The sequence below is a fragment of the Pimephales promelas genome, chromosome 9 (assembly GCF_988280905.1).
Source record: "Pimephales promelas chromosome 9, fPimPro1.hap1.1, whole genome shotgun sequence".
In the NCBI taxonomy this organism is placed as follows: domain Eukaryota; kingdom Metazoa; phylum Chordata; class Actinopteri; order Cypriniformes; family Leuciscidae; genus Pimephales; species Pimephales promelas.
Window position 1 is genome coordinate 21168802 of NC_142777.1, and position 23779 is coordinate 21192580.

A 23779-nucleotide genomic window follows, 5' to 3' on the forward strand; every position below is an offset into this window, starting at 1 on the left:
CTATCCCTTTAACATGTATTCCAAGAAAGTATGCATTTTAGCTTGTTAATAATTGTTTTTTGCCATTTAAATATTTTGCACAACCTAACCGGATCAGATCCAGTAAGTTCTATTAATCTGGATCTGTTACTCAGTGGAAACAACATAGTATTAATTATAAAATTATATTTTTTTGGACTCAAAAAAATAAATTGCTATTGTTTTCTTCAACTCTAAAGTTTTTCCTATATAGTTTAGGCAAGATGCAGATTATACTGAATATATATAATTTTCTCCCCTCTAAATCAGATCTCTTTCTCTGTCAGGCTTGTGCTAATAAGGCTACAGAGAGGCGGACAGCTCCTCAATAGGGTTCCAGTCTATCTAGTAGTTAGATGACTCAAGAGAGAGGAAAGGTGGGTGGAAGGGTTAAGCAGGGCACGTGAGCATTTTCCATTTGGCGGAACAAGATGCATAGCTGAGAAATACCAGCGGGAATGCAAACATATGTGGGTCTGGAGCCAGATTTTTATGGTCTCATCAAATTTATTACAGTAATAAATCCAGGATCGAAAATACAACAATGGCACCGTGGTATAAAAAAAAAACAACAACACAAGGAAATGTGAGCATTATTGATGGTTGTGGTGGGGTAGAGGTTTGGAATGACTGAGTGGTTACTGAATAAGAACAATGAATAAAAACAATTCTGAACTCAAGATATGGATTATACATAGTGGAACATTAATAGAGGCTTTTGACACAAAGAACATACAGAGATACTTTTTACAGCCTTGATATGGTTATTGCTACATATATTTGAATAGGAGGGATTAATTATTGCTGACTTCTGAACTGGAAGAGCAAACCATAGGAAAGAGAGGAACAGAGCAGCACCCCTCATCCTGAGAAACGGGCATTTAGAAATGACAAAAGACAGTTTACATAGGTTGTACAGCAGGTTTGGGAGCTTCGTCGTTTTCCAAATGACACAATATAGTGAGTCGTTATCTTGTAGACATATTGTCCTTAAAATATAGTCCCAGCTTTCTTTATTATTTACGATGTAGAAGTTAAACAGGTTGGTACATGACTTCTGTACAATCTTGGAAATGATGTCTGTCATTTGGCAGACATATCCAGCTCATAAGCCCTCCTTGTTGGATGAATCAATCAGTGCTTCCACTCTTCCACCCCGTTTCCCTTTCTAGGCATCTCTGCATCTCTTTCAGTTAAAAAGCATAAGGCCCAACATAGATGGTTAAGCGCAGGGCAGAACTGGTGTGGTAGCTCATGAGCGGGTTGACAGAAACCATCTCCAAATCCAGCACGTACTCTCTGGGGCCGTTCACGGCGCGGGCGAGAACAAGCATGGCACTGATGTTGTTGATTTGCTGAGGAAAGGCACATGACAGGAACAAGATCATTTCAAAACTAGGCAGTGTGAGATAAGTATTAGTCGTGATGGCACAAATCAAAGGGGTCTTCTTGATTTCATGGACCTTTTAATATTTATATATACACTACTATGTATTGATATAATTTTTAACTATATATATATTTTTCCTTTTATTTATTCAGCAAGGATGCACAAAAGTCACAGTAAAGACATTTATAATGTTCCAAAAGATTTCCATTTTAAATACTTTGTGGTTTACCATTTTACCATTTTACTTTAAATACCATTTTAAAGTTCTTATGAACTTTCTATTCATCAAATAATTCTGAAACATTCTCTCACAGTTCCCACAAGAATATTAAGCACAACTGTTTTCAACACTGATAATAATACATGTTTCTTGAGTAACAAATCAGGATATTACAATGATTTCTGGATCATATGACGCTGAGGACTGGAGTAATGGTGCTGAAAATTCCAAAGGTCCCAAAACCTATAAATGGTACTGTGCATCAAAGATTATATTTTGCCAATGGGGTAAGAAATTAAATTTTATTCAAGATATAAATCTAGTTTGTTTTAAGGGTGTTTAGATCATTGTACTGGAAAACACCAAATCAATATTCTTTCAGAATCTCCAGTAACTGAAAACTGAACATACCCTGATGTAAAAATCTCCATTATCATCTCCAGAACGGATGCGGAAGGTGTTATAGGCTCCAGGATAGACGCTGGTGGCCTGGATCTGAAAGATATCTGAGGGGACGGAGCGCTCGGACGTGATACTCATGTAGCGATGAACAATGGAGTAAGGCATGTCTCGACAGCTGGACTTTGTGACAGGACACATACAGCGACTGCAATGAAGAGACACAAGTATATCAGTTAGGTTTCAGCACTAAACGAAAGTGAACTGAATAGATTTGAACTGATCTGCACTCAAATGAATCAACAAAATTGCACAGGACTGAATATACTAAATTTGATTGTTTTTACTCACTAGGTCAGGTTTTGGCATGACTAATGACCGTGTTAGCCACAACTGTACCAAATTATAGAAGAATGTGTACCATATGTCCAGCAAATTGTCTCAAAATTTTGGATGCCATCCACTGAACCAGATATTTCTTCAGAAATGCCTGAACACCTGTTTTTTATTAAAAGCTTGTGGAACTTTGCAGATTATGTTGAAACCTGTTCAGAGGCACAGACTCAAGAACTGGCCCGAGATTTGGAAAAATAAACCAGGCAATTTGAGAAACCATGTCAGGTATGTCTCAAATAGGCAGTAATGAAGAACAATAGACATTAAGGAAGAGAAATTCTAATGCGTGCCGTGAACTGAACAGCCTGCAAGTGCTTGTTGTATATATCCAAAATGTTAACTTACTTTTCGGATACTTGCACATAGGGTTCCTGACAGCTTTTGTTGTCTACACATTTGTGACCTCCATGAATGTTCACACAAGTCTGTCCATCAGAGCACTGATGAGCTCCTGTCTCACATTCGTTTATGTCTAGATTGAAAGAAAAAGCGGGGAAAAGAATGTCTCTTTTCTCCTATGAGCGAATTGGGAAGCAAAACGTTTAACAAGAGAGCGTTAAATTGAGGCGAACCTTGGCAGAGGCGTGTGCCCAAGAGCTGATAGCCATCAGGACAGACACAGGAGAATTTGCCGTGCTCATTAACACACTGATACTGGCACAGGTAACTGGAGTAGCTGCACTCGTCTATATCTGTAGACAGAGAAGGAATTTGATCAGTCGCTTCAGTTGTAAGTTGCATAAATATATTTCACAAATACTGTATGTGTATTTATTTTGCTTTGTGTTTGCTCCCAGCTTACCATTGCAGGCGAAGCCATCTGGACCCAGCTCATAACCCTGCTCACATCGACACAGGAACGTCCCATACGTGTTATAACACCTCTGACTGCAGGGAGCCCCCATGCCACACTCATCAACATCTGAGTGCAACAGAATGACAAAGCAGACGGGATAATATATGAAAGCATTTGGCGCAAGGTAAGCAGTGAAGGATTGCAATCGGATAATTAAAAAAAGAAATACTTTCTGAGATGGACTGGCCCTTTTTGACTAATAATTTTAAGTGGCTAAGCAAATCAAATCTCAGTTCATAATCATTTGTTTTAGGGATGGAAGGAAATGTTCTGTTTAATTTTGATGCACCCAATGAGATTTTATTAAGTTGAAATTTACCCTAGTATTTACTGATGCTTCATGCACACAGTTACACGTCTTGTGTTGAATAGCTCGCCAACGTGAGTTGCAGCACAAGAAAGTATAGTAGAAACGTTCGGCTGTCGTGTTCCTTAAACAAAAGTAGTTCATAAGCAACTAAAATAAAAATATATCATCCGATTCCCACACACATAGGCTAGAGCCACATGCTATTAGCAAACTGTACATTCCCATCACCAGGGAGGAGGAAAAACAGGTGAAAGCCTTTGTTACACGTCCTATTCTTCTTGTTTAAAAATTATTCTACAGAAATGTAGATGCAAATGTAAGGTTTGTTATTCTACAGACAAACAAACTATTAATAATAATTGCACCATAATAATTTGAAATTAAAAGGCTTAATCAACATGATAAAAGTGTATTCTGGGCTGATCAATTAAAATCAAATGGATAAAATCAAGTCACGTTCTACTTTTTTTTTTGATGTTGAATAACTTGTTTCACTTATAAAAGTGCTGCAAACAGCTGTTCACACTGACTTTAATGACTCAATTTCTCGTTTTCCTCCATGCACAAAGTGCTCTTTTACTGGTTTATATTTTGGCTCTTACTTAAAGAAAACGAGGTGTAGGATGGAGTTGTGTAAGTATGTGGGTTTGGATTCTGAGTGCTTGTGTGTGTGTGTGTGTGTGTGTGTGTGTGTGTGTGTGTGTGTGTGTGTGTGTGTGTGGGGTGGGTTGGCCTATGACTCAGGGTATGGCAAAGCGGGGTGTGGGTGTAAGCGTGTGGGTTGGCTTACCAATACAGGAGCGATTGTTGCCAGCCAGCTGGAAACCAGGCTCACACTGGCAGGAGAATGAGCCAGGGACGTTAACACAGCGATGTTGACAGTAGCGGTACCGGCACTCGTCAATGTCTGAAAAGTATGAAAACATTCAATTAGATAACAAAAAAGAAAAATTATATTCCTCATTGGTATGATTGGACAGACAATGACAGATCACCTCACCATTTTATGTGAGTTATAAGGCACAGTTCATTCAAACAGTGGTATCCACCATGAGAACAACTTTGTAAATTGAACTGATTATATTATAGTGTGTGGATACAAACTTCCTAAGGTTCCAAATAATTTACTTTTAAGTATTTTAAAGCTAATATTTATAGATATTTCTAAATATTACATATCAAGATAATATGTAGATAATGATAGATACTAAGTTAAGATCATATATAGATGAAAATTAGATAAGATCATATTAACTCTTGTCAAGCTTGTGATAACTTGGGGTACTGGAACCTAAAGGGAAGAACAAATGGTTCACATTTTGGTTTGTTCCTCACATTATTTATTTTTTTATATGGCTTCAGAAGACTTGCAATGTACACAAGCTATATGTAATACTCTTTAAAAAAATGTTAAAGGTGATTTGTTTAATTTCTGAAGCGTTTAGGCATAGCATACTTTACAAACAAAAAAATATGCTTGCGTACAGGCGAAAGTATGTCTAAAATATACTTGAGTATTGAAACGTGTTTGTAATGCATTTATGTTTATAATTACACATTTGGAATTATGAAGTTACAATTTAGTACATTTTAAGTATAATAACTATACATTTGAACTATAGGCGTTATTAGAAAATGAATCAAGTATTTCACGTGTGCTTTAATACGTTAGTCGACACATCAAAATAAGTGTAATAAAAAGAATTATGAAGTTTTGAAGTGTTCTACAAGTGCACATTCAGGACAATGAAGCAAACTTATTTTTCACAATGGAAGGCTTGGAACGACATGAATAAATAGGGACAGATCTTTGTGATTTGCTTTATTTGGAGACGTGAACTCTGTTGTTGTATTGCTACAGAATTAGACAGGCGTTTCAGTTCTCACCGATGCATTCTGTGCCCACTTTACGATACCCATCCGGACACTGGCAGGTGAAGGAGCCTTCTGTATTGAAACACTGCTGACTGGGCTGGCAGTCGTGATTGTCCCGTTCACACTCATCCACATCTGTTTTTGTGAGACAATAATGGAAATTTATTATGGACATTTACTGTATCTCTGGTTCAGTTTTTATCTTTTCTTTGTCTTCTCAGTTTATGTCATTGGAGCTAGCATAACTATGGAATGTAGTTATTGCAACATTTATTGGTTTATTGCTCATGGGAAGTGAAAACTACATTGCGGTCTTGAGTAACGTTATCTGTATTTCCTTCCTCTTGACGATAGACAACAGCTGGGATGCCTCAGTGTTGGTAAATTCTTCGGCCCCCTGCAGACCAGCCACCTGCCAAGACTTCAGAATGACTCGCACATGTTGTCTGGGCGCAAAAACTAGCTGACCATTTCCCCTGACCACCTGTTTCTGCCTGAGTCATTCAAGCGCTGTCAGTCAAAACTAAAACATTGCATGCAATAACCCCCACCAGCACCATCCCATTCACATAACTGATTTTGATCTGGACACACATGACTCTCTACAAAAGCACGCTACCGATTACAAGAGCTGATTCCCACACACTTACAGAACGTCTGACATCTGTTCTGAAAACACACACGCGTTTTCACACACTTACCCACGCAGCTGTCTCCCTGGGGCTCATAACCTGAAGGGCACAGGTTGAATGACTCGCTGGCCATGTTCTCAAGGCTGGGATGGACCTGGTTGGGTGGATCAGGGGCGGGGATGACCGAGGCAGAGCGAGGCAGGCACAGGTACCCGCCATAGTGGTTGAAGCACTTCATCTCTCCCTTACAGGCCTCTAGGATTGTCTCGCATTCATTTATATCTGCAGACAGGATAAGCAGGATTTACAGTCTGTTTGAATGCCATGACCATGGGTCACAACAAATTACTATTGAAACAGTCATTTTTCAGAATGTCAAATTATATTTAAAGATATAATAATATACACTACATCTTATAATCATCAAAGTTGTGGCATTTATTTGACACTGTAAAAAATGTAATATTGTGAAATATAATTGCAATTGATGAATAGAAAGGTAAAAATAAATCTTTTGTACCATTAAATATATTTACTGTCACATGTGACTCATTTAATGTGTTCTTGCTGAATACAAGTAATAATTTATAAATAAATAAATAAATAAATATCCTATCTGATCCCAAACTTTTGAACGGAAGACAGTATATAAATACACATTAAACCATTAAATGTGTAATAACTAAGTAGGCTTATATGACGTATGTATCTTTCATATCCAAAACTCTTAATCTGTGTGATTTATCAAATTAAAAAAAATTAAAAAAAGATTTTTTTTTTATTTAAAGTGAGGAGAACTTATAAAAATATCCATAATCAGCATGAAAATGAATATGTTTTACCTTTGCAGTGCTGAGTCTGTGGATCCCAGTGATATCCATCTGTACATTTCTATAGAAAAACACATGAATTCGTTCATTAAATGTTATAGGTGATTATAATTCGAATAGTTACACCGTACAGTAGCCTATGTGTAATATAAGATATGAAGATGATTTTAAATGATGTAACATAGGTTATGATATGAAGATTTATTTAGAGAGAGAAAAGGGAGGGAGAGAGACAGGGGAAGGTTTCGTTCCTCCTTACCGTGTAGGTGTCAGTTTCTGTGGGTGGCTGTGAAATAGCGCGATGGAGAAACACAGAGATGCACGTACAAAAGACCAAAACACACCCGGGCCGCATCCTCACACACACCTTCAACAGGCTCTGATGAGGACAGACACAAGAACACCTTCCAAGAGTGTTGGGATCAGACAGACGTGCACGCGCCCAGCGATGATGCTGCGATAAAGTTCACTGAAAGTTTAAACCTGTGGATGAGAAACAGCTTGAGAAAACTTCAGAAACAAACTTTCAAGTTTGAAAACATTTTATGTGATACAGCTGTATTAATCATAACTAAAAGTCTGTGATTTATTTCGGCTTAATTTAACATATCAGACTCTAATGTAATGTCAGCACCTCTCATTTATCCAAGTGCTGGTGCTACTCCCTCTCTCAATGCACGGGACCGCTGACATTGCTTGATTACCAGACTCCCTCTAGTGGTTGTATTTAAAATGCAACAATTTTGGTAACTGATGGAAAATCAAATAGACCTGATCCTAGTCTATTTAGCTGTGGGCCATGTCAGGTGAACCGAAATATTAAGGCCTAGGCTCTTTATGTGCACAAAATTAATGTTGTAGTAGTCATGGAACACAGACAGGTCCCCCATTGTTTGTCAGAGATAGCAACAGTAACTAAGTAGAGCGGGGCTGACCGATAGGTCTATTAAATATAAATTCATATCTGAAAGAACGAGTCATTGTTATCACACACAATCAAAGACAGTAATACAGAACACAACAATGTGTTTATTTTCTGTGCTACAGTGCTGCAGTCTGGGCGAAATTCAGGGGATTTGGATTTTTTGGACTAACATAGGCTATGTGCATTTTGAAGTGTTTGAAGTGGCAACAAATTGATAACAATATGGCTTTAAAAGTATGTTAGTAGCTGTAGCATAAATGATTTGTCAAACAAAATGAGGATAAATGTTGCAATGAATGATCCATACTAAAATTGTTATTAGCAACTCTACACACACACTCTACACACAAACATAAAATTAGCCCACACACACACACACAGACATATATATAGTGCAAAATTATAGTGCAAATTATATATATATATATATATATATATATACATATATAAATTTGAACTACAGTATACACAGAAATTGAAGGAGGTCAAAAAATTCTCAAAACTGAGTTGATTTCTAGGCTATGTGATCAATTTATGTTTTGTGTTTTCACACATGATCACTGGTGTCATCAGTAAATGAGTGTGGCATGTAGAAGTCCATCTACAGAAGCCATTAATGAATAAAAAAAAAGATTATTTGTATTATTTTGTTTCATAGCCTACATCAAAACCACTGATCTATGTAGAATAGTGTATTTTTTTCAGAATTGGTTTGATAAAGATATCTTGTTAGTCAGTCAATTAATCAATTTTCGAGGGCTGTTGTTTTCATATAAGGAATTTCTAGAACATTTTCAATTTCCTGTTTCTCCCAAAGAATTTTCAATAGTTATGGGTTCAATCAATCCCATCAGGTCCTCTTGCTTTATTGAGAGGAACTCATTCTCTTCTTCCAGTCTCTCTGAGTTTGGTCAATAGTACTGCTGTTGGTAAAAAAAACACCAACAAAAAAAACAAAAAAAACACCAACACCCTGATGAAGGCCAGTGGGCAGATACGTGTTGGTGTTTTTTAATGGTTTAGCCCTCGATTATTTAATAAAGGCTTTTTTACTTTTGTAACCCTGAGTGCCTGGACTTGGATTTCTTTCCAATGTTTATGAACTGCTGTTGGTAAATTGTGCTTTGCTTCTCCCAATAAAAACAATAATAGATGAGTCTGTTGTTCACTATTTCAGCAAGAAATTGTTAGGCCTACTTTATCGCCTGTGACTGCTTATTGGAGTAATTTAGTTGGTAATATCTGTTGGAAAAAAGTATGGATGCTTCCACATGCATCTCTTTTTTTTAACCAATAAAGTAAAAGAGATTTTTGAAAATAATTCATAAATGCTTCCCTGCAAAATCACCATCACTAATATCCTTTTTGAAAAAGTTCAAAAAAGGATATTTCCTCCAGTTGCTCTTTTTGTGACAACTCTAATGAAACTGTAGTTAGTTCATCTTTTTTTGGCATTGTCCATTTACGAAAATGTTTTGGCAGGATGTTTTAGGATTTATTAGGTCTGAAATCGAATGAATGTGTCTGAAGGGATGTGGTCCTGGGTTTTGTTGATTATGATAAATCTAAAAAAAATGTCATTTTTACAAAATTAATATGATCTTATTACTAGCAAAATTCCATATTCATAAATCCAAGAATCTTTTTCCGAGTCAATTAGTTGGTTTCGTTCGTTGAATGAACCAAATGACTCGTAAAAAGATTCGCTCATTCTGCTGAACGAGTTCGAACAGGAGAGTCACACACGTCACGTGCGTCACAGAACAGAGCAAGCGACCATTTGAGCTTAAACTTAAACTTTGTTATTTATTTATTAAATGAGCGATCGTTTCGCTTGACAAGATCCTTATTCATCGTCTGGAATCGTTTAAAGCCCTTTGAACAGTTTGCAGTTTGTACTGAAAGTATCGTTTGGACCTTGAACCGTTTGCTTCCCACTGAAGTGTGCATTATATGGAGAAAAATCCTGGAATGTTTTCATCAAAAAACTTAATTTATTTTCGACCGAAGAAAGAAAGACATGGACATCTTGGATGACATGGGGGTGAGTAAATTAACAGCAAACGTTTTTTTCAAAAGTGAACTTTAAATTGTGTTGCTTAAGCGTTGATTGTTGTATTACTGCGTTGCAAATAGATGCCCTATAATTTCATTTCTATTAAATACACTGACAAATAAAATAAATTGTTAAACTCAAACTAGCTGGGTCACGTGGCCCAGTAAAAGGGGTCTAGCTGTGGTATGCTATGGCACTTAAAGTTGCAGTCCGCATTTTTCCTCTTTGCTCTCTGTTCGAAATCTGCAATTAAAGTGACTGCAGCATTATCAACTATATGTGAGTTGTATTTCGACACTGCACAGCGCGAATGAACACAATGAGGAGAGTGTGCTGATTATTCTTTTTTGGAAGTATGACTAACATAATAATTTTGACTGGAGAATGTAATCTGAACAAGTAACGTTAAGTAACATCCACTTTTGTTTTGGTTCGTACATTGCAGTACATCGCACTGATTAAATTGATAAATCATGCAAAACTGTACTTTTTTCTCAATTTGTTAATGCATTGTGTGACTACACGTATCCATGTATCCTTGTTTTCGCACCGGCTGGCCGCAGTCTCTTTTTCTGTAGTTAGCCACTCTGAACTCCGAACAAAGTCTTATGGATTTTTATTTGAGTGAATCTGTTGTAAATGGTGATTGTCGTTTGAACCTTTCTGGATCGGCCATCAAATTGATCAGTGTAATTACATCAAGTGCAGTGAGAAAAGGGTATAAATCTCCACCTCCAACATCTTGACACACAATATAGCTTATACTAGCCGAGACTCCTTCTGACGTAATGACGCAAAGACATGCTCGAATCTCCGGCGGAAATCCATCAGTACCACTGGAATTAAAAACATTATTACAAGCTTACCGTTTTGAATCGAGCTACGGCAAGCAGATAGTTTTGAACACTGGCTGGTTATGTATTTTTTCAAATATGTATTTTGGATAATTAACCCAAAAAAGCTACGGACTGCAGCTTTAATGTTGATCATGGTAATGTTATTTACACAGTACTCCAAGGAACTTTAAAGAGTACCAATGCTAAACATAAAAATAACTTATTGTTCATTTTGCTTCTAATACATTAATAAATGTTCATTTAGAGTTTTTTTTAAAATACTAATAGGCTACTACTAAATAATTCAATATTCTTCAGAGAGTCCAATCTAAAAGTATTTGTCATTTTGACTCAGTGTGACAAACCGCAAACCACTGGATGACGTGCAAATCTGCACATTCTATCTCGGTTGCATCAGCCTCCAGATAGAATTGTTGTGCTTTTCCTCCCAGACCACAAGAAATGATTCAAGCGATTTACAGTAGTCACCAGACAAGTAACACTTGCGACATCATACGCAAACACACTGAAATCCAAACTCTCTCACAAATCTTTTATCTGTGAATTACCCACTCCTATACTGGCCTATATGTGCTATTATAGTTAAGTGGCATCCTGCAAAAATCTGGAAGCAGGCTGTCCCTGTGGTGTTGCATCGGACTGGGAAAAACCTGAACTCAACCATCATAAACAAACTTGAGGCCAGCAAGAGCACGGTTCAGTCGCTTGGCCGGAGTGTGGGCAGGGTGGAGGCGTGAGTAACATCGTCTGCCATGTTGTCTGAGTGGCACTTGACCTTCTGGAATGCCAGCGGAGAGGATGTGGGCACCAATCTGAATAACGGTCAGCCGGACACTCGCTGTTTTTCCCACAGTATCACATTCCCGGGAACCCCCCAAGGTTCACTGCTAAGGTCAAGTGATTACCCAGAATGCCCTTGTATAAGTCCCAGTCTCTGTTCTACTGTTTTTAGATTAATTTAATAATTTTCTTTGGCAGATAAGTCAGTCATTGTGCGGCTACAAATTAAATGTGGAGCACTCCAGATGCACCATGTGCTTTTAGATGGGAAGCAGCTCATCTCTTTGCTGAACATTTGCTTGGCTGGTAGTGCTGTGACTTTTGTAAAGTCTGTAGTGATTATACGACCACCAATAAGACAAGTAATAAAGAAAGGACTTCATGGGCAGACCACTGCAGAGACCACACACATGTAATGACAAACGCTCACCTCCTACGTCTCTCTCAACCTTATAAACATGCTCACACTGGTCCAGTGTCACGTCTACGGTTAACTCGGTGTGCTCAGCTGGACATTAAACTCCAAATCTGACATGGTGGTCAAAGCACTCATGCAGGGTCTCCAATTTGAAACCTTGCTGGTTGGTGCACATATAATTTTATGAATGCTACCTCCTTACCTCCCACCTGAATGTTTTTATTTTTATGTTAGGACCCTCATGGCCCTAACAACATTCAGACTGTCAACAAAGACATCATAGAGACACATGTATTAGCTTATGTTTCTTAGCTAATTTTTAAGTGTCAGTTCTCACATGTGTCATTCTGGTCTTCTATCAGAGGAACCATAGACGCAGTTTATCTTTTCGCAATTTAAACTTTTTTTTTAATTAGTAAGCTAAATTAATTTTAGAGTTTTGTAACATTCTAAATGTTATTACGGTCACTTTTGATAAATTGAATGCATCCTTGAATAAAAGTATTATTTCTTTAAAAAAAATCTCCAAACTTTTGAATGACAGTGTGTAAAACTTTCATTCCAGACTCTTTCTGGCCATCATCAGTGTTGCTCAAGTCACTACTTTTATGTTGCTTACTTTAGCAGTTCTGCCCTGAGATGACAAATGAATATTTCCAAAAATAGAGAACTAATGTGGCAAAAACAGAGGCCCCCAGTCTGGCATATCCTGGCTCTCTGTCACACTCTCTGCTTTTAAATGAACGCTCAAGTCAGCATCCAGCCAAAATAAAACATCTAACATAAGTAATTAGCAGAAAATTGTGTAACAGCAGTGGCCTATGTAAGTACAGTAAAGCAGTGTTCCCTGTTCTGATGTCACATGGGCATTTTGTGGAGCCTTCGTTCTTATAACAACACCTGTGCTTCCAGAGAAGTTAAGAACGGATAAACACAAGAGTTACCACAAAATCTCCAACCTTTCTGTATCCTCAGAAACCTTTGAGAGTCTGTGCCTAATAGTCCCACTCTGTTGTGTCTTTCACATCAAACCAGCTCATTTAAACAGACGGGAGTTAGTATGAATCAGCTTTTTGTCTTTAAAAATAGAAACATTATCTAAACAACGTCCCCCATTTCACATTCACAGAGCTCAAGTAACAACATACAGTCAATGGCATTAGTCTGGTTGTGAAACAGTGCTTGGAAAAGAGGTTGGAAAGTTTTGCAACACTTCAGACATGTAGATGTGTAAAACCATCAGGATGGTTGAGTAATAAATGCTGAGGAAAATACAACACTATGTATGAGCATGGAAAGTTGGAAGATTTGAGATGATACAATATGGTAGGAGATGAGGAATTTGCTGAATAATGTGATTGATTGTTCGTTGGTGTCTGTAGTCGTGGAGAGCGAGCGTGACGTGTGCTGCCTGGAGCAACCCGGCTAGTTGAAATTTTCCTTAGTCTGCCCTTAATCGCTTTCTCCCTGTGCCCCACTGTCTGTGACAACTTCAATTCAGCCTGACATTTCTGCTTTCAGATGAGCAGATCCACAATGCCCAAAGACCCCATGGAAACAACAGCTATTTGGAGTATAAGATGACATTGTATTACAGTCCAGTATAAGATTTTCTTTCGTAAACATGCTATACTTACTCATAGGCCGGGTTTTCTTTCTTTCTTTCTTGAATTCAGTGGTTATCTTCTTTTGTTCTGGTGGATCCCTCTCTTGCTTGTCTCTGTGCAGTGGTGGCACGTCTTCTCTTTTATATCCTCACCCCTCAGCCTGATAGAGTGAGTGTGGAGACGGACAGCTGGACTGTGAATGTAAGGGAAAGAAAGACGGAAGAGAGGAGAGAGGGACGGCCCATTTCGACCCCCATACAGCCCCCCTGCACAGCTATCCTCCGCCCCTGTCCCCTCCTTGTCTGACCCCCCAGGATGAAAATTCCTGGTCTGCGGCGCAAATTCCAAAATTCCAAATGTGTCCAGCTCAACGATAGAAAAAACAGCATACAGATTCACACACACACATGTAGCCAACCCCCCTCCATACACACATATTAACCAGCCCCCACGCGCACACACACACACAAAGGCAAAGACCCCACCTGGTTTCATTTAAACTCGCCCCCCACAGCCTACAACTTTCTTTCTCTCTTTTCCCCTCCACCTCAAGTCACCCTTCATCTCTCTCATCTTTTTTGGTCTCTCGCTCTCTCTATTCCTTTCATTCGGCTGGATATTTATAGCTTGGGAGAAGCTAGTGGAATGTAGACAAAAATTGGAGAGCAAACTAGAAAGAGAGAGAGACAGAGGAGGCAAGGGTAGAGCGAAAGAAGGGAGGATAGGACGCACGTCTTACTTGGAAAAGTTGGTTCGTTTTTTTGCAGTCTAAATATTGAAACTGGATGTGCAGGCTGATATTACTAGAAATGCGAGGCAATGGAAATACTTAAACTTTTACTTCACAAACTCAAACAACATAGCATGATTTTTAAAAATTTGAGGCTTGAAGACCCGGTCTATGTAAATACACCCTTCAACAACATTTCTCTTCTGGGAAAACCAACAAAAATATTGATGACTCATCCTGCACTATACACAATTCTTGTCTAATCAAATGCTCACTAAAAAAAACCAAAAAACAAATACCAAAGAAATAAAGTTACTTACATAAACACAACTCCCCCAACATTGAAACACACTATTAAACTATTATTAATTTGCTGTCTGCAAACTTAAATTATTTAGTTGTTTTGTCATTATGAATTGTGTTTTAATGTAAAGAGCTCCTCTTTTTACACTTATTGTCACAGTTCTTTCATGAGTGTTCCCTCTTTAACTGTAAAGAACTGTGACAATAAGCAGGGGAGACCAGGTAATACCATGATGTTCCATAGAAGTCCAACCAAAAACGCTGACCTGATGAATCAATGGCTAATTTATTTGCTCTGGATATAACTTTAGATCCAAACACACCTGAAGAGATCATCAAGGACCATCGTGTCTGCTCAGCACATTTCACAGAGGACGACTCTTTTGAAAAAAATGTCATTTGCCACACGGACAATGAAACATGTGCTGAGGGATACGGCCATCCATCGATAGCACAGACAGGACAAAGTGGATCACCTGCGGCTGCGGTAAGTGTTCCTTTATGTTTTTAGATTACTAGGCCTATTGTATAGCCTACAGCTTATTTAATTTTTTTGAGAAAAGTACGGGTAGGCTACTGTCTGTGGGTTCATTGTGCAAAAAACACTTTGCCTTGTGCTATTACTTTACCCTTATTCTAACCTATTGTAATGCAATTATCTAACGTTACTGTATTATGCTTTTGAATTCATTTGGTTCAGCTGTAAAATAAATTGCATTTAAAATATATCAATTCCTGTAATAATAATTCTTTATTCGTATTTTGTGATATTTATTAATCAGGATGCGTTTTTGGTTGGAATTCTATGAAACATCATGGTTGTAAACACTCATGATTGTAAATTATGCTTTTACTATCTAGTAAATTAATTGCTGACTCTATTACTCCAACTCTGAACGAACTCTCTGCTAGTGAGCACAGTGCGTCTCAGGTGTTGCTGCGGTAATCACTCCGCCCAAGTAGCAGTGCTTCGCCTTCTGAGAATATAGTTCCCAATATTTATACGGTTAAAAGATGGCTGTGTCTCATATATGACCTTGTAATTTGTACATTCTGTGACTATACAAATCACAATGTAAATAGGAAAATGTTTGTGTTATTTTGTCACTTACTGGGATTAGTATGCTAGCTGGATCCATTTACATCCAGTCTTTGTGCTAAGCTTGGCTAGCGTAGAGGGCGTCATGAAAAAGGAATGTCACAAAAAGTGTTCCTTTAAATAAAATCAAAACTTTTTTATATAATAATAATAATAACTTTAATTTATATAGCGCCTTTCAAAGTACCCAAGGACGCTTAACAAAGGACATGAAATGAAAAATTTCATTTTTTATTTTATTTTATTTTTTATATGAAAAATATATGAAAAAAGTTATGTAAGGAACATAAGAAAACTTATTTTAAATTGTAATAATATTTCACAATATTACTGTTTTTGATCAAATAACTGCAGCCTTTGGTGAGCAATACTTTGAATAATAAACACATTCCACAGTGTTTAAACCACATAAATGATTGGACAGGAAATAAAGGTGACTTCAGATAAAGCAATGTGCATATGATACAGTGACCCCCACTGGTTGCAAAGAGAATTTCCCCTGAACTAAGACCTCCATGTACCGCCGGTAAAGCAATTGTCCAGAAAAATACAGTAGCACCTCATTGCAGTTCACGAGATCCAGGGGGTAGAGTTGAATCCAGATCTAAGGGGTGAAGATGGGTAGGATTAGGTATATCATGTAAGGTAGGAGGAGTTGGGTCTCGATCCAACTCCTCCCCCAGGATTTTGTGTTCTGCTGTGAGGACCTCTCAAAAAAATACTGAAAGAAAATATACATCAGCCATAGTGACACTTACTTGAATGTGTCAAGGATATGTGCCGAGTTAGTATAATGAGTAAGGTAGAGGTTCACATCTACTGATGTCCATTTGTCTGATCGGCAAGGTTCAATAAACTGAAGAGAACAGAATAAACGCTTTGTGAAAAAATGTGAGTGCTTCAGACCTGATAGATCCTTTTATTACATTTTAAAAAGTACTAAGAAAACTTGAAAACAAAAAAAACAATGTATATATATATATATATATATATACATTGGTGCCTATTCTCAACAGTTTTTGTCTAGAATGAGAATGTCCTGCCCATTAATAATAAAAACTCCCATTTCAGTATCCAATATATTTGTATGTATATTAGCATGTAGAACTACATGATTTGGTTTAGTTGAGGCTTTACATTCATGTAACTAAATAAAAGATAATACATTGACAAAACTCAGTTTGCAAGTCACAAAATCAGTTGATGTTGGAGGCATTACATTCAAGCTTAATCAAATTATACAAAGAAATAAACATTGTTTTGCTCTGCAAATGACAAAAGGGCAAACAAATCTGTTTGCCATTACTCTTGTACAAAAAAAAAAATTGTACAAAAAAAAAAAAACAGAGTAATGTGGTAGGGCTGACAGCTGTCATTACATACCATTATAGCAAAAACACGTGTACACTGTGCGACCAAGACCTGACAAATTGTGGCCCCCTACTGCTTTCCCTGCCCCCAATGGGCCCACCCACAGACCTCACAACCATCAGTGCACCATGCGCCCACATATTCTGGTCAAGCCAGTGGGGTCAGGAGTTTAAGGACCATAAGGGCTCAAGCCATAACATCCTTTGGACTGTTTGCATGTTAATTATCATTAGGATCCCCAAATTATGTCAGTCAAATCAAGTATGATCAGGGCATAATTTTGTTCCATCCATCATTACCAAATACACCTATTTTTTAAATGGGTTTGCTAAAAGGGAAACCCACAAAGCAGAGTTAAGGAAAACACAAAGCAGACAGTGTCTGTGGAAATCATCCTGTGTTTATTTACAAGTCATACAGTTCTGGAGGCCAAAGGGGTAAAAGAATGAAACGGGGATAGAGGGAGAGGGCGGTGAAAACATGGACAGATGTTTGGGGGGGGGGGGGGGGATGCTAGACTGCATGCAGATTAGTTATTATGAAGAGAGAGAAATGGTGTCAATAAGATTCTTTACTCATGGTACATTTTAAGGATGCAACTTTTAATAACTCCCATGTACCTGGTCCAGACAGAATGATGCCTGAGAAAGAAATCAGAGAGAGATTTAAAAATGTGTCACAACATACATTTTTTATCTACTTGGTCTTATAAGAGCTTGTTTTTGTCTTTGATGTTTACTCTTCATATACTACTACCAATCAAAAGTTTGGGGTCAGTATGTTTTTTTTTTTTTTTTTTTTTTAAGAAACACACCGAATTTTTGAGACTTTAGCTTATTCACCGTATCCCCCAGAGTTAGACAAGTCCATACATACCTTTTTCATCTCTGTGCGTGCTGTAACTCTGTCTGACGCACCAACTGCTAGCCTAGCTTAGCACAAAGACTGGATGTAAATGGCTCCAGCTAGCATACTAATCCCAATAAGTGACAAAATAACACAAACAACTCTGAAGGAACTCTCTGCTAGTCACCACAGTGCGTCTCAGGTGCTGCGGTAATCACTCCGCCCAAGAAGCAGTGCTTCGCCTTCTGAGAATATAGTTCCAAATATTTATGCGGTTAAAAGATGGCTGTGTCTCATATGACCTTGTAATGTGTACACTCTGTGACTATACAAATCACAACATGTAAATAGGAAAATGTTTGTGTTAATTTTGTCACTTACTGGGATTAGTATGCTAGCTGGATTTACATCCAGTCTTTGTGCTAAGCTAGGCTAGCGGTGGGTGCGTCAGACAGAGTTAAAGCACGCACGGAGATGGAAAAAGATAAGTATGGACTTGTCTAACTCTGGGGGATACGGTGAATAAGCTAAAGTCCCCAAAATTCGGCGTGTTCCTTTAAATAAAATCAAAACTTTTTTCGAACAAGGATGCATTACAATTATCAAAAGTAGACTTTTACACTGTTACAAGAAAATGTAACAAATCAAATCTGTTTCAAATAAATGTTCTTCTTTTGAAGTATCTATTCATCTCAGTATCCTAAAAAAAATCACAATATCTATAAAAAATTGAAATGTTTCTTAAGCAGCTAATCATCATATTACAATTATTTCTAAAGAATTGTGTGTGAAAATTCCGCTTTGCTATCGCAAGAAAAAGATATATAAAAATATATGAAAACAGTTATATAAGGAACATAAGAAAACTTATTTTAAATTGTAATAATATTTCACAATATTACTATTTTTGATCAAATAACTGCAGCCTTTGGTGAGCAATACTTTGAATAATAAACACATTCCACAGTGTTTAAACCACATAAATGATTGGACAGGAAATAAAGGTGACTTCAGATAAAGCAATGTGCATATGATACAGTGACCCCCACTGGTTGCAAAGAGAATTTCCCCTGAACTAAAACCTCCATATAAAGCAACTGTCCAGAAAAATACCAAAAGAAAATATACATCAGCTATAGTGACACTTACTTGAATGTGTCAAGGATATGTGCCGAGTTAGTATAATGAGTAAGGTAGAGGTTCACATCTACTGATGTCCATTTGTCTGATCGGCAAGGTTCAATAAACTGAAGAGACAACGAATAAATGCTTTGTGAAAAATGTGAGTGCTCCAGACCTATTAGATCCTTTTATTCAATTTTAAAAAGTACCTTTTCAACAAGGTCAATGAAGAAATCGCGGACATCTTTTGCGTTGATTAATTTGGCAGCGATATTCACAAGGCCTCTTGAGAGATTCTACAGAGCAAGACATTTTGAAATCAAAAATCATGTAGTAAAGCATTTATTTCACAAGAAACACATGACCAACTCTCTTACCTTAAAATTGGCTTCCATCTCGTTGAAGACATTAGTTTTACCCCGCAGAGCAGTGCACACTAAACTGAGTGGACGAGAGGTTTCATTATTCAGATGGTTGAGACAGAGGGAGTAACCATGCAACATTTGGACATTTACAACAGCCCTGCTCAGACTCTAATCTATATTCTCCACATCCAAATCACTCAATCACACAGTGCTGAACACACACCTTTTGTGTTGGTCTAAGAGATCCTTGTCTGTGATTAGAATTTTGAGGTCTTTGAGGTCTTGAAGGAATTCCTTATCCAGATCTACATCCATGTCCTCCATCATGTTATCTAATGGAGAGAAATGGTGGATTTTGAAAGTACAGACAAAGATAAAAAAGGAGATAATTTCATCTATACGTACATGTGCCGTACGTAACAAAAACTAACTTATTCATTCATTCATTTTGTGGCAGGGCCAATGAAAATTCTGGAAGGACCAGCAAAAATGAACCACTGACCCGACCAGGCCAGTAGAAAAAATCCTTAGCATTGAGACCTGTTATATAATTATTATTAATATGATATAATTATGACTATTATACATTTTAGATATTATTATAATAACAAAGAAATATTACAAATAGTGTTTTAAAAGTATTTCATCATGTGATAATACAATGCTTTTAAAGTGGTACAAAAGACATTATCTAGCACACCTGTGTAGAAAATCAGCTGCCTAGCATAACAGTAGCCATTATACAAGCATATTTGACCACTGATTGCCACAATTGACCAATTTCAAGTATTGCAGTTGGCTGTGTAAGAGTTGTGTAACTGGTCTTACCAACAGCTCCTAGTGTCCAGTTGTTGATGAGCTGCCCAGCACAGAAGGCAAAGTCCTGGAAGGTTAGGTACAGCAACTTTTTCTTCCCCGTCTCAAAACGATTATTAGCAAAGAACACTATTGCAGCATAGTCTCTGGAGGAGGAATTGGCAAGATCGTTTAGCAAGAGAAGGTGAAAAAGCACCAAATCCACACTGAAGCAATTGTTCATGGGATGAATATGTCACTCAACGTTTACCAATATTTTTTTAAGATCAAGTGTATCTGTTAACATTATTTACATGAACACTAACATTAACAAAGGTTAATCAATGCTCTAAGAATATATTGCTCATTGTTAGTTCATGTTAGTTAATGCATGAACTAATGTTAACGAATGAAACCTTGTTGTAATGTATTACCGAATCTTCATTGTTCACCAAATGTTCATTTCATTCTCACCTCGCTAATTGATCAGGTAACAGAAAGTGCTGCCGTATGTTTTCCACAAGGGGACCCTTGAGTTCTTCCACCACTTTGAACACTCGCTTGAAGTTGTCAAACTATATTTGAGGAGATGGATATAATCATTAAATTCCCCAAAGAATCTTGGAAAAGCATCCAATCATAAATCTTAGTTATCATATCAGTGAGAATATATAGTTTCAAATAGAGTAGTTCAGCCCACCTGTCTTCTGCAGCTCTTCAGTGTAATACCTGTCTTTGTGCTAACATCATCAAGGTCTTTTTTTGTTCCTTTGGAAAGTTTTTTTCCCAGGACCTCTCGGACAAACAAATCATCAAAAGCATAATACCTAGAAGAAAATATGAATAAATGTAGTTTAAACTCAATAATACAAAACTATTCAATAAATAAACTATTTCAATTGGCAAGACACAAATCAGCGCATACCGTTCAATGAGCATGGCTTGCCGGTCTGGCGGTATCTGAAACAGAAGCTGATTGGCTAATTTAGCTGGGTGGTGTAAAAGTCTCTCGCACATCTGGAAAGTTCTGTATTGGTCCATGGTGTCACTGAGCAGCACTTCTGCACTCACCTCACACTCCTCCATTACACCTCCTTCTATCCGCACCGTCACTGCATCATTCACTATGAAGGCAACCACATTGTTATAAATATAACATTCATTTCTAAGCAGGTATTAAAGTAGTTCACAGTCGCATGCACTATCCTTCACCTGTATATCCATTCAACCACAGTTGATACACCTCTTTGTCCATAATGGTGGTGTTTCCAACAAATACATCCAGCTCCACAGACATCTTGACTTTGGCAATGTATGTTTAAGCTGTACAGAGGCACATGGTAAGCTATTACCAAACATATGCTTTTGACATCCAGTGACTTTGATTTGCAATGATGGAACTTTATGCAAGTCAAGAACCAGACTTAGCTACAGTAAATAAAGCAACGGCCGTTAACTAATCATTAACCACCTAAACTAATCCCTAAAACAATTTAACACACCACACATCTCAGACATGAAGTATTTTCCAAATATCTTAAGTGGACTTACCAGGGACACAAGCGTATTATCGCGACGGCTGGTTTGTAAGTTAATCACATTCAGATGTCACAACATTAGCTTTTGTTTTTGAATTTATAGCTCCTTTCAACATTTATTCGCTCGACTTATCGGCTGCGTAAGTTACCTAGAAATAATTATCACGAGTTGATTATGCATTGGTAACCATCATATTTGTGTTTAGAAAACACAGACTGTCAAATCCTATCGTCAAATCGAGCGACTACGCTTCATCCATAGCAACAGTAGATGACTTCCTGGTGTGCGCCGCATTCATTTTACGTCACAGTCACGTGACTGTAGTTTTGTGTAGTGTTCGGGTCTCACAACAATGGGCTTTATGCCCAGCTGCACTACTTCCTGAACTTCAGCCAGCATATGTAAACAAAATAAGCAGAGTAGATTTGTTTAAAAAAAAACTGTATTATTAAATATGAGCATCAACTGAACATATGAAGAGTTCAGATGCAAAAGCCTCTAAATGCCATTTGAAATTTTCTTATTTAATGATGATTTTTTAGCAAACTTGTATATTTAAGTTCAGTAATTTCACTTAAATAACAATTAATAGGTAATTATCATTGCCATTTAAGTGAAATTACTGAACTTAAATATACAAGTTTGATAAAAATCATCATTAAAGTCCCCGTGAACCGGAAGTTGCAAAAGATTTTTCTCCAGTGCTGTGACGTATTTCCAAGTGAAACGGAATATTGAACAGAGGGCAGGGTTTTACTCTAGCGCTCCTCCTCTCCTTCTCTCGCTCATAGCAAACTGGGGCCGGTTCACATATCGCGTCTTTTGCGCGCTCAAGTTCGTTATTTCAAATGTAGGCGCGCGGTATGCGCGCTCATAATGGAAGCGACGCGGTCGCGGTGCGACGCGCTCGTTTTTTCCAGGCGCGTCCGCGCCGCATCGAGATAAAAACATCTCAACTTTTCAGAATGCCGCAAGCGCACCGTAGGTCACGTGACACGAACCAACCAATCAGCTTCCTCGCCATTTTTGTTACCTCTTCCTTGTCCACTCTGAAATAGGCTTTGAACCTCCCATTATCCAGGCGTAGTTCCTGAATCAGCTGGTGAAATTCCCCATGGTTCTTGCGTTTTTGTAGTATGGGGTGCACCCAAACACTGCGGCGATTTTTTTTTTTTTTACTTTTATGAGTAAATAAATCTTGTAACAGAGTTACAGCAAGGGTTTTTCGGTGGTGGAAATCCATTGCTGAAATTTCCTTCATGTAATGGAGAGCGCAGCTGATGGTTGCTTAGCAACGACAGACGCCTCCGGAGTGCAACTGCCCTAGCGCTTCTTTGGAAAAAGGAGAACGCGTGCGCCTAGCGTTTTCTACGCGTTTTTAGGCGCGATATGTGAACGGCCCCTAAGGGGAGTGGTTAAGCGTTTCCCCACCCAAGTTGTGAAACCTACGTCATCAGAAAAAGAAACCGTTCCAGACCGGAAGTAACTTTTCAGATTTTGATTAAAGATTACGAAGGTAAAACATTTTTTAAATATATTTTTACTTGCACGGATTAATTGTTCACCACAAGACTAGTAATATGCGCTAACAAAGTAAATAGGTTCAATTTTGATTTCACGGGGACTTTAAAGAAGAAAATTTCAAATGGCATTTAGAGGCTTTTGCATCTGAACTCTTCATATCTTATAGTCAAATACTGCTATTTGTGACGTTACTAGGTTTTAATAGAAATACTGAAACTTTGAAGTAAAAAAATATAGATGTCAGGAGGAGTAAAAAGAATGCATGTTTTTTTTTTTTTTTTTTTTAAAGAATCCATCATGGTGATAGCACACAAGCTTTAATATCAGGTAGAGGTATTACCAAGAAAAAGTTACTGACATCACAACTCCGGTCTATGTCCTTGAGTCATTTATAAGGGGAAATGACCCTGCCCTAGCATTACTGTGGGCAATTATAGGATGCAAAGCACCTGTGTGGTAAACAAAGTAACCAAATTAAAACCCAAGTTCACCAAAATCCCTCAACATTTTAAAATG

At 37.7% G+C, this 23779-nt stretch overlaps 2 protein-coding genes and 1 long non-coding RNA gene across 3 annotated transcripts; 1 reads left to right on the forward strand and 2 right to left on the reverse strand.

Annotated features, from left to right (window-relative positions):
- Window positions 1-505: 505 nt before the first annotated feature.
- Window positions 506-13759, reverse strand: efemp2a (EGF-like fibulin extracellular matrix protein 2a). Its single transcript, XM_039665665.2, has 11 exons — window positions 13600-13759; window positions 7186-7409; window positions 6939-6987; window positions 6166-6378; window positions 5477-5599; window positions 4380-4496; window positions 3226-3345; window positions 2996-3115; window positions 2769-2895; window positions 2040-2235; window positions 506-1373 (listed from the first exon to the last, which is right to left on the reverse strand). The coding sequence occupies exons 2-11, from the start codon at window positions 7279-7281 to the stop codon at window positions 1212-1214; spliced, it is 1323 nt and encodes a 440-aa protein (XP_039521599.2). The 5' UTR covers window positions 7282-7409; window positions 13600-13759; the 3' UTR covers window positions 506-1211.
- LOC120474994 (uncharacterized) lies at window positions 3314-19948 on the forward strand. The gene is made up of 3 exons (XR_016169675.1): window positions 3314-3403; window positions 14914-15089; window positions 19863-19948. It is a non-coding gene; the product is annotated as an uncharacterized LOC120474994 (long non-coding RNA).
- On the reverse strand, window positions 17453-22035 carry fibpa (FGF1 intracellular binding protein a). Its single transcript, XM_039665669.2, has 11 exons — window positions 21752-22035; window positions 21413-21523; window positions 21126-21324; window positions 20901-21027; window positions 20675-20775; window positions 20234-20367; window positions 19629-19737; window positions 19418-19481; window positions 19250-19336; window positions 19068-19165; window positions 17453-17713 (listed from the first exon to the last, which is right to left on the reverse strand). The coding sequence occupies exons 2-11, from the start codon at window positions 21495-21497 to the stop codon at window positions 17644-17646; spliced, it is 1074 nt and encodes a 357-aa protein (XP_039521603.1). The 5' UTR covers window positions 21498-21523; window positions 21752-22035; the 3' UTR covers window positions 17453-17643.
- Between the last annotated feature and the right edge of the window lie 1744 nt (window positions 22036-23779).

Coding starts and splice junctions, on each gene's coding strand:
- fibpa (XM_039665669.2), bottom strand. CDS start 21,497: ATGTCTGTGGAGCTGGATGTATTTGTTGGAAACACCACCATTATGGAC. Junction 19,482..19,628: donor CTCTTAGACCAACACAAAAG/GTGTGTGTTCAG, acceptor TCGTCCACTCAG/TTTAGTGTGCACTGCTCTGC. Junction 19,337..19,417: donor AGATGGAAGCCAATTTTAAG/GTAAGAGAGTTG, acceptor CTTGCTCTGTAG/AATCTCTCAAGAGGCCTTGT.
- efemp2a (XM_039665665.2), bottom strand. CDS start 7,281: ATGCGGCCCGGGTGTGTTTTGGTCTTTTGTACGTGCATCTCTGTGTTT. Junction 6,988..7,185: donor CAGAAACTGACACCTACACG/GTAAGGAGGAAC, acceptor GTTTTTCTATAG/AAATGTACAGATGGATATCA. Junction 1,374..2,039: donor ATGGAGATTTTTACATCAGG/GTATGTTCAGTT, acceptor GCCTTTCCTCAG/CAAATCAACAACATCAGTGC.